Source organism: Haemaphysalis longicornis, unplaced genomic scaffold (genome assembly GCF_048455015.1).
Source record: "Haemaphysalis longicornis isolate Haplotype H1 unplaced genomic scaffold, Haemaphysalis longicornis Haplotype H1 scaffold_8, whole genome shotgun sequence".
Taxonomy (NCBI): Eukaryota; Metazoa; Arthropoda; class Arachnida; order Ixodida; family Ixodidae; genus Haemaphysalis; species Haemaphysalis longicornis.
The window spans coordinates 107535020-107546339 of NW_027526445.1; the positions used below are offsets into that span (position 1 = coordinate 107535020).

General features: G+C 46.3%; 1 protein-coding gene across 3 annotated transcripts in view; it reads left to right on the forward strand.

Moving 5' to 3' along the window:
- The window catches only part of LOC144150161 (uncharacterized), a 104899-nt gene extending 97299 nt beyond the window's left edge, over nt 1–7600 (forward strand). For all 3 annotated transcript variants that reach the window (XM_077682001.1, XM_077682002.1, XM_077682000.1), the window contains one exon: nt 7349–7600. In XM_077682001.1, coding sequence (XP_077538127.1) covers nt 7349–7543 — 195 coding nt within the window. In that variant the 3' untranslated portion in view covers nt 7544–7600. The remainder of the gene's footprint in view (nt 1–7348) is intronic.
- Nucleotides 7601–11320: the final 3720 nt, after the last annotated feature.

Sequence of the window (11320 nt, forward strand, 5' to 3'; positions counted from 1 at the left end):
CAGACTACTGCGCCATTCGGTTCGTTTACCCATACCTTTACCGCGATAACCGGAAGCCACTAACGGGGTTGTTTTCAAGGGTGCGGCTGCAAAGACAGGACCTCAGATCAGTGCAAGCAAGGGAAGCCCAGCGCACAGCAGCGCGCTGCACAAGCACGTCCACTGAAAAAGGGAGACTGAAGGGATGTGGACAGAATGTGGGATTACTTGTGCAAATTAAAGTACGGGGTATCTAGGCCACGTTTCGAGCACTGTGGGTGCGGCTATGTACATTTATGCAGTATATATATATATAGCAGAACAGAAAGATACGGGACGAGGGACTCGGTAAGGACACATTTCAAGGTTGCTGTGTTCATTGCCAGTGCTACTCGGCTGAATGACTTGTGTTTGCAATCTTTCATTGATACAGTGAAAAATAATCGAAAATATAAGTCGAAAAAAATCCGCCGTTCTTTCCGGAAGCGGGAGTCGAACCCAAATCTCTGCATAACGCGTGCGGTACGCTAACGAATTATGCTATCCCGCAGGGGCTCCTCTCTCGACTTAGCCCGGGGGGATTTATATTTACAAGTGCTCTGAGGAAGGTCAACGGTCAACTCTGAGACGCCCTGCTGGTAGAAGTCATTGCGGCCACCGCATTCTCTAGAAGATATGGATAATTGCAGAGTTGGCTACGAGTGTGCCACTCCTTCCCGATACAACTTGCACATCTCACCACGGGCCATCCCTCGACCCCAAATCATGCATCCTCACCAGAATGTTCTGCCTGGCAGGCAGGCGGGCATGTAGTTTACTGGCAAGCGGGCGGTCTCTTTGGCGGGCAGAAGAGCCTGTGTGCCCGCCATCTTTTTTAGAATCCATCAAATGTTACGCACGCACGCACGCTCGCACGCTTGCACGCTCCCCTATTTTCGCACAATGAGGTAACAAATCTTGCATTTTAAGTAAATTGGTTGGTCTGCTACGCTTTTCATCGACCCCAAGTTTCAACGGCGCTTTAGCTTTGACAGGAAATCATTAGCACTGCTAGAAGTAGAAAACAGTCCGCCGTCTGCTTTAATTTCTGACTGCTAAGCCTAGAAGGTGGAATTTAGAGCAATTTCCTTCTGCTCATCTTTCATCTGCTAACAGAGCTGTTAGAAAGAAAGAACGGGTATAAAGGCTCATTGGACGGCGTGTATAGGACGGCATTGGTTATGAAACCACCGGAGATGGGAACTTGCTAATGGCCCTTCAGCGACCGCTGACAGCGATTGGGCTCTAGGAAAGATGATAGCCAAGTGAAGTCACAAGCAGCAGTAATGATCACTTGTAGAGAGAGAGACTGAAAATGAAGTTTAATTAAATTGAGACAAAGGTGCAGAGAGGCGTCCTCATTCGAGGAGGCCGAATCGACAGCCATTTCTATCAAGAGCAACTGCTCTTCCTGGCCGAAGCTGGCCATGGCTGTCTCCCAAAGCTCTATGGAAACGTGGAGATTGGGCGGATCTACGGTACACTTGTCGCAGCTGCCTACTATGTGTATGAGGTTCCCTGCTTCTCCAGAGAAGCGACGAAATGGAGAGAGTTGTGTCTCGTCAAAGAGGTGGAGTCTGGTGGTGTGTGGGAAGGTGTATGCCCTCAGGGCCCGGAGTAATATTTCCTGGTTAATCGCTAGCGATTTGTGCGCGGAGGAATATATTCAACGGAAGAGGCTATAGTGTAGAGTAATTGATTGATTGTGGGGGTTTAACGCGCCGACGCAACGCTGGCGATGAGGCGCGCCGTAGTGGAGGGCTCCGGATTAATTTTGACCACCTGGGGATCTTTAACGTGCGCCGAAATCTCGTACACACGGGAGTTTTTGCTTTTCGCCTCCATCAGAAAAGCGGCCGCCGCGGGCGGGAATCGAACCCGCGACCTCGTGCTCAGCAGCGCAACGCCTTAGCCACTGAGCCACCGCGGCGGGTATATAGTGAAGAGTAACTTCCTGGTCTGTGACTGCAGGATGCATGCACTCGGGCCTGGCTTCATGAGCGCTGGCTAAGCGGGTCAAATCTCGAGCCACGAGGTTGGTGATCTTGCTTGCCGGGGATGCCACTATGAGATGGTGCCCATACAATTGTGACCGTCTCGTTGGTGGTCTCCCATTGATCACTGGAAGTGTTATAACATGCAATCGATCGTTGGCAAAGTTGGGCCACGCCTGCTAAGAGTCTGTGATGATAGTGTGGCAACACGAGAAAATAAAAACTCCCAGCCACAGGACACATATATTAGGAACACTTCAGCAGCTGACGGGCCAGCGGCAGCTATGCCTGGGCAGAACGCTCAGAGTTCCCGGGAGCACTGACTGCTCGCGCCACGCAGAGTGGTGCTTCGTCGTCTTCGCTGCGTTGATGCTGCTACAAGAGTTTTGGCGCTGCTTCCTCAGCTTGAAGGGGGCTGTGTTGGGGGGTTGAGATGCTGCACCTGTGGGAGGCTGGAGAAAGGTAGCACAAAGAAAGAGAAGCTATTGAATAATTCTGTATGGCGTCTCTTTCGTCAAACCAGTTGATCGTTCCTCCCTTTTTTTCTTTTAAATTAGTTACTTTCCAACCGTCTCCCCTCATAAATATACACGTTTTTAAAACCCTTTCATGAATATGAAATATGCATAAGGCAATTCGTTATTAACTTTAGTGCGAGATGCCAATTTTAATATAGAAACAACATAACAGCGCAATACGGGTATAAAGAACGACCTTTTATAGCATTCAGGTGGTCGTCACATAACTTTGGAGCTACTTTGCGCTTGAAGAAATTTCCTGATTGGTCCAGAAGGAGAATGCTGCTAAATTTTCAAATGCCACGGACCCCAAAGATATCATGTGTGGTCCGACCGCCTAATCCGCCTTAACTGACCCGCTAATTCCTGTAATCCAAATTAATCAATACACCCGTCAAACTAATTCACACTAGCTCATTCACTCACCTAAATACTCCACACCAGTCTACCCGCTAACCCGCATTAATCGACTCTAATCCATCCACCTCTTAAGTTTAAGGTTGAGCAGATTCAAGATAACATGAAAATGCTATAAAATATAGTTTAAAATTGAAAATTTGCATCCCCACTTTTTACATCTAGTGTTCTCTTAGAGCAGTAACCAAAGGACACAATGGCACTGTATAAAAGAAAAAAATGACGTTAACTTTGGGAACTACGAGTGTTTTTGTCTCAGTGCTGTTTGTATATAACTGCCCATTCAAACTAAAATAAGTGAAAGATATGGATTTATTGTGAATGGTGCCCCTGAAGGCCTTCACAAGCGGACAGGGATGCATGTGGATTAACAGCACATTGAAAACTTTACAGGGTTTTGAACACCATGCAGATAGAAACCCTGAAGAATATTCCATGATATGCTGCCTCGGAATAGGCGTGCTAACTTAAGTTATATAAATGTAAAAGATAATTGGGACAGATGGCCAGCGCCTAACGCAAACTGATAGTATATACGGACAACTTTACATTAAATTGAGGCCAATAGTTAGAAGAGAACATCGTGGGCCTAGGGAACTGCAGGCTATGCAAAATATTTCATGGTGCTGTCTGGCGGGTGGCAAAATATCTTCAGACGCAAGGTAGGGTACCAAAATGGAAAACTAGAAATAATATTTTTGAGGCCCCGGAACCTTTTCGGAACAGTTCCTTCGATTCGTTCCTGTTCGGGTGCAGTTTCAAAATGGCATAAAAAATACGGTTCCGGTTCTGGGCAAAAACTCTGGTTCAATTCGGATTTTCTGTTCGGTTCAGGTTCCGGTTCGACACCCTGGCCATCACATTTATCCAACCTAACGAATATGACCTCATTTAAAACTTCCCTTTCAGGCTCAGTTGGTAATGAACTCCTGTGATGCTTACTGATGTATTGCCGTTTTCTTTTTGTGCATTCCTGCTTTTTCGGCGCCTGTCGCCTATGCTATTCTTTTTTCTATTTAATGTCATTTTTTGTGTTCGTATTATTATTTCTCAAAACATTGCTGTCAAGAAGTGTTTTATTGTTGTGTTGTAAGACAAAACCCCTATGTTGCCAGCCGGACCCTAAGGGTAAGCATAAATAAATAAATAAATAAATAAATAAATAAATAAATAAATAAATAAATAAAAACGATAGAACGTGTGTTTATTTCAGCCCGTCTCGAGACACAATTAAGACACAAATAGAAATAGGACAAATTGTCTTCAGTGTCCCTTCCCAATAGCGGCTACTAAATGCTGTATCAGCTTACTAACATGCCCTTTACCATTGATCCAGCTCGCTAGCGTGCGGGAGGGTTGTTTAAATTTGGATCTTACCTCTTTCATCTCGGTGAATAAATTTTGTATATTGAAATTTGATGCTGGTTCTCAGGTGCCTTCAAGCTTCTCTTCTGTTAAAACCACCTTGAATCTTTGCGGCATTCTAGTTACTGGCCTGAATAGCCTAAATTCTGTAAATTAATTTAGGCAGTTCCGGGACTGGGTTCCCTCTGGTGTTATTGGCACTTTTACTTTGTTCCGTTTTGCAGTAAGGTTGTCATTCCCTCAGATACTTTACCCATTTTTTCGTATATCCTCCTCTTCGATCAACTACTGCATCCTGTGATCATCATCGGTTGGTTCTCAGTAAGCAGGTTTACGCTATTTGACTGTTTGCGGTTGCGTCCGCACATTTGTTCCCAGGAGGTATTATAAACTCGTGTAATTTCTCGTACAGACTGCGGTTTCGGTTTCACTCTTTTAGCTAATTTATTCCTCTTCTTTTTGCGACCAAATCCAATTCTACTCTTTCTTTTTCGGTGGTAAGTCGCCTTAACATTGTATTCTAAGCACCTCAACACTATGCACAATAACTTTGTTGTCAGAAGCAGGAGAGCCGTTTTTTCATTGTTTTCCCGTTGCACTTTTTAAGTTGATTTAGCAGTCGTCTTGAAAAATAATGTATTAATTATCGTAATGCTATCGCTATCTGTAATCTAAGAAGTCCATCTCCCAGATTATTGCGAATTTAAACTGCACGTTCCCCTACGTACATCTTGCTTTTGCGGTTAAGTGTCCCATCGCTGCTGTCTACTTTGCATTCACGCTAATCTTTGCCAATTTGGCCTGCTTCTAGAAGTCGTACACAGCCTCGTCCTTGTAGGCGGAGGTCGGTTGTAAGCTAGCACAATTTAACAGTGAAAGTCACCACTGCCGCATTCTGCGAAAAAAAATCAGTTTTGTCTTTGTATGGTATAGAAATGGGCTGGTACTATAAGCAGTAAATCATACAGATTTGGGATGGGGTAGGATTTATATCCGGGTCTCCAGAGTAGAAGCAGACCGCGTTATCAGCTCTCTACTTCACAGCTTTGCGATCGCAGAACCACAATTAGCTTAGCCTAGCGTTTGTGGCGCTGCCGTAATATGGCGTCGCATGCAAGCGTGACGGCCCGTGGGTAGAAAAGGTGCACGCCACCCACACTAAGGACTGCGACTCTGTTTAAGCGGCGGCGTAAATTGTTGCCACTCTGCCTGTCGAAGTAATTCGCAATGAAGACAGGAAAACAACAACAGAGGTGAGGCTGAAACACAGTGTAGCCGTGGAAAGGTTTTTGCATTATCGCACTTTTGCCGTTCGCCTAGTTGGGTACACATTTTATGAAAATCCGCCGAGAAAACTTGGGCGAAGTAGAGGAGAAGCACGAGCACGCAATCACAATCGCCAGGCGAGGCCCCTCAGTGCTTCCGCCCTCAACGATTGAAAGTAGACTTAAGTGCTCCGCGAAGGTTTTTGCCTAAAACTTCTGTTTGGCACTATCACAATGGTTGCGAACCTTCTGCTGTTTATTGAACTTTTCCCCATTCCCTACAATCTTCTTCTGGATCAGGACACCCACTTCGGAACCCTTCCTTCCTTTCACCAAGCCATCGCTAGCAAGAAATCTACCGCTGTTTAGCACCCCAAACACGACCTCTAGTTTTTGAAACATTGTCCAATCTAAACCTATTCGATTTGCAGTTGAAAGCGAGTCTAATCCCACTTCTAAGGTACCCTCACTCAACAAGGTCCTAACGTAACACGTTTGCCGATTCCAGTTGCAGTGGGAGGCTGTCCGCCAAGAGATTTGTAGCTCCTTCGGCTGTACTGCTTGCGCGGATACCGTCCTGGACGCTTGATCTAATGACATCTGGTAGGGGTGAGCCCCATGCATTCAGTTCCAGTTGGACGTGTAGTGCTTTCGATTTATTACCTGCTTGTCGTGACCAGCCCGTGGACCAGCCGGCTTGGCGAGTACGATCACAGATTTTTCAAACGAAGAAGAAAACCTCGCAGATCCGGATCTCAAATATTCAGTCACCTATTCCAATTGTCAAACATGTGGGTATAACTACAAATAATAAACACGCACGGTGATGTGCAGCGTCGGTAAAGCTTAGTTCTGTCGGCCATCTTGACCAATAGTTGTCATACTTGAGGACCAGCCGGATGCAAAAACAGGAAGCTACAACGTAAGTGCACCCTATCAGTCGGCGCTGCGGGTAATTTCCCACTTATTCCACCCGTCCAAACCATTCAAAACATATAAAACGATCAAATGAAGGCAGCAGGGGGAGTTACACAAAATATGTCCGATCATAGTGACATCCAGCACCACTCCTAATATTTGCGCATTCTAAACGTTATAAGGAATGATATAAAAAACTATACATAATTTGAGTATGCGTGTAGCGAAGATTCAAGACGTTCAAATCATACAACAATCAAAGCATTCTCAAGAGCCATTTTGTCTTGGGTAGGGAAGACGGAAATACCTCCGTTCTCGCATCCCTGTAGTTGCTAATAGGATTCAATCTTATTTAACATATTGCTAGACATTTTTAACATCCAATATCAGCATACCAGCTGCAGCCCTTCTAAAGTATGAAACCTTTTGATTAATTATGTAACATCGGTTTAATTGTAAACATGGCGCGTGCTGAACATGCATACAATTTTCTTTCTTTTAGCTAGATTCCGGTGCAACTACCTGTGAAAAAAGTGACCAGTTAGGGGCCAGTACAGCCTGCACTTGTAGCTGTTGGTACCTTCATTCGGCAATTTGCCTCTCATTGATTTTCGTGAGTCGCAAAGCAGACATAAATATATTGCCACATGAAGGGCATGTACACCCCGAAAGTGATCCGCTGCATGCAACCATTGGCAATACGTTAATATTTTCCAAAATAATGTGCTGGGTGCATGTACTGTTGCATTAAGAAAGGCTGGTAGTCCGCTTCCTGTATTGTCGAACACAAATGCACTTAATAAAGTTTTGCCTGAAATGACAATATCAATTTCGCACTTTTTTGTTTTTCCAGAGGTTTGCGAAACAGCTTGGCATCCCGTTCTTTGAGGCCAGTGCGAAGAACGCTACTAATGTGGAGGAAGTCTTCAGAACATTAGCGACGTTGATAATAAAGCGGATCGGCCCCCCAAAAAGGAAGGACATTGCCGCAAGCCGGGAGAACTTGACCCTTTCGGACGCTCCCAAGAAACACCGTTTTCGATGCTAGCGAACCACTTCTGTGTTTCCTCTTCCTGCATAAACAGAGCAAAGCATTATTTCCTAATTGTTTGATTGGTGCTGCTTGCCCTTGTTCATTTTCGTGCCTTTTTCAGATTTATTTATTTAGGGCTCGCTTATATAAACGCGGAAGCTAAAAAATGCTTCCCACGTCTGGCACCGCACCCAAGCTACTACTGTCTGGTGTGGAAGTCAGAAAGCACCCCAGTGGGGCCATGCCATCATAGGAAACTGATCGATGGCACCGCACCCAAGCTACTACTGTCTGGTGTAAAAGCCACAAAGCACCCCAGTGGGGCCACTGCCATCATAGCAAACTGATCTATAGATGATGCTTCTGATTGATGCTGTACGGATGACTCTACCACTGTGCAGAAAACAAATGTATGCATGAACATGGGTGTCCTAACAATAAGGGTTGTTCACGCCACTCATATTTTTACTGCAAAATTACGAAAAGATCTGCACTCTACCAAATAAAGGCAGTGCATTCTGCAACATGTTCTAACATTTGCATTGTATGGTACACACAAGCGCCCCTGGTTAAAAAAAAATGACGCCATATACAGTATAATCCCGTTGATACGTTCCGGTTCATACGACATCCCTGTTACAGCGCTCTCAATTGTGAACACTAAAAATGCCCAATAGTGTAATGGCTGTTTTTTTCCCGATCACTACGTTCCTGGATAACACGAGTTTAGGGTAAGTACGTCCAAAATTTTAATCTTTTTTAAACTTCGACGGAGTGATACGTGTAAAAGTGAACATAAAACGTGCTGACCTGCGTGCGGACCGAGCCTCACCGCGTGCGGCGTGCGGTGACCCAGGTTGCCCAGCCGCGGCCGGGCAACCTGGGTCACTGTGGCGGCTTTCCCGCAGTGCTGGGCTTCCCGGAGTCACTTATAACGCAGCTGCATTTAGCCAACATTGCCCCTATAACAGCGTCCAAGCGTGCGAAACGCTATCCTTGGAAGAAATCGTGGTGGAATCACGCCATGAAGCATCGCCGGCGCTTGAGGAAGCCTCAGAGAATGATGGCGGCGACGATGGGAAGAAGAGGTGGCTTGTCTTGCGGGCACATATGCTCCGGCCATAATCAGCTTGGAAACGGTGCGGAGTTATTGCGCGCGAAAAACAATCCCAGTATGAACAAAAGTGTGCAATGTTTTGAATATGAGCTCTTGATCTCAGATGGCCACAGCATGCGCCAGCAGACGTTGACAGACATGTGTTTAAAAAAAGCCATTAAATGCTCATGGTCGTCTCACGATCGCTTTTAAAGCAAAGCTTTTTGACCTCTACCCCCCAAGGGTTCTTTCGCGACCGTTGGTGCCACCAGAAAACTCTAGCGACCAAATAAAAGAATTTACTGCACCGCCGGGAATCAAACCTGGAACTAATAGACTTACAAAGCGAGAGCCCGTTGTCTTACCGATTTAGTTACGAGCCCAAGCGAAGACGGGTTAGACTGGTGATGTACTCACCAAGCACATCTACAGGGTTTACCCCCTGCGTTCTCGCTGAATGCCACGTGAAAGCGTCGCGCGCCCACTCACGCCCGTCTAGCGGCCCTGTGTGCACCTTTCTCATGTGCTAAGAGTTAGAAAAATTAAAGGAAGCTCACACCAATGCATGACATCTCACTTCTAGTACGACAATGTGCTAAAGCCTGTGGCCTCCAGTCCCCACGTAAAAAATCACAGCTCCTTGTCGTCCGCCCTCAGGCCAAATCAAGGAATACATTCAAATACTCCTTGATGGCCAGACCATCAGTCCAAGCCCAGCATCAAGATCCTGGGCCTACATCTCGAGGCTAGCACCAAGAGTGACTTCTTCTTGCAGCCTCAAAAACATCATTAATCAAATCATACACATGATCAGGCGAGTTGCCACCAAGTAGCGAGGCCTAAAGGAATCCGGTACCTTTCGATTAATTGAAGCTTTTGTCCTCTTGAGAGTCACTTACGTCAACCCCCTGTGTTCTCCTCAACAAGGAAAACATAGAAATGCTTTATATAATGATTAGAAAGGCGGTCGAGCAGGCTATTGGTCTTCTCATGAGTGCGTCCACACAGAGGCTGCTTAGAATGGGGCTCCATAACACGGTGGAAGAGCTGATAGAAGGCTATCTTTCTAACCAGAAGGTCCGACTCAGAACTGTGGAGGGTAACCGCATGCTTCACCAGATTGGCTGGGCAGCCCAGAATGTCGCTCCGCTTGACCTGCTCCCAGACTCTTATCGACTAAAACTAAAGATGCTCCATTTGCTTAGCAACATCAACCCCTAACATGACGAGGGTCACCGAAAAGCACGGGCTCAAGCGCTAAACACCACCCTCAGTGGGGATCATGCAGTTATCTACACAGACGCCTCGAAACAGCGAGAGCAGCAATGCGCCATCATCGTGGCTACCTCCAGAACCAACCTCCTTGCGTGTGCCTCGCTTAGGAACCAAGAAATGACGGCAGCAGAAGAGGCAGCCATCACCCTGGCTCTCACTCAACCAGGGGTTCGGAGGGTAGTCACCGGTTCCCAGCAAGCCTACTGGAATTACCAGTCGGTTTGGGTGTCCTGACCTGTACTGCGCGTGCTAAAAAACCACTCCCCAAACGATTCCACTCAGCTCATCTGGACACCCCCTAGTGTTTCAATAGAGGGCAACGAATACGCCCACCCAACAAGCCTGCGCGTTTACCTCCAGTGCTATGGAGCTTCACGAGGACAGTCACCCGCTTGTCACGTTCAGGTAGATAACCAAGGATTATCGTCTTCTAAGACAGACCGCTCCTTCGCCTTACCCGGACCTTTCTAGAGAACAACAAACTACCCTAAGGCTCATACAATACGGGCTCCTTCCCACAGCCTACGCGTCTTCACTTAATTCATCCGACGCTGAATGTAAATTTTGCTCAGAAGTAGGAACACTCCGCCCCGTAATCGGGGTGTGCGACTTTAGCCATGAGCACCCTCCTCTCTTTCCGTCAACTACCCAACAAGAGCAATGGGAGATGCTGCTGTCTCTACCTACCCAGGTTCACCGGGTGGACAGAACACAGGCCACGCGGCGAGCATATGGCCACCACACAAGAAGGAATCACTCCCCAGGGCTGCACTCTGGGCTGTTCAGAAATCTGAACAGAAGTATTTCTTCCACCTTCTCCTCCTTCTCTTCTTCAAATCTCGTCGCCTCCGTCCGCGGCGCAGAGACGGAGAAGTCAGATCGTCTGACACCGGGTTACAGCTTTAATTTTATAAAAAAAGTTTCCACTCTTGTGCTACAGAAATAAAACTCAACCAAACACCGTTCATGCATCATGCATTAATTTAACCTGACCAAGAATCTATCCTTGAAGCAATAAATGGCGTGGTTAAGTGCATTTCACTTTTCTCTGGTTTTACTAGTTGTAGAGCGATGTGAGCGAATTTAAGTGACGTCGCATGGGTAATCGTTAAAGGTGCCGTTTACAGCTTTGCTTTCCAACCACATTCACGGGGTGGATTGGCGCAATTTTTTTTACGGCGGATCAGACGTTTTCCCGGATGGTACGTTTCTCCCACGTGTTTTTTTGTGGAATCATCATCATCATTGTGAAATCATCATCATCACTTTGTGGAATCATCATCATTGTGGAAACTTATCAACTAGGTTCTGCTGTACAATCTTCAGCTTCTTTTCTACCCCTGCAAAGAAAAAGGCGAGGCCGCACGGATTCAAACACAAAGTTTAATAAACAAGCTCCATTGAGCAGCCTCACTATAACC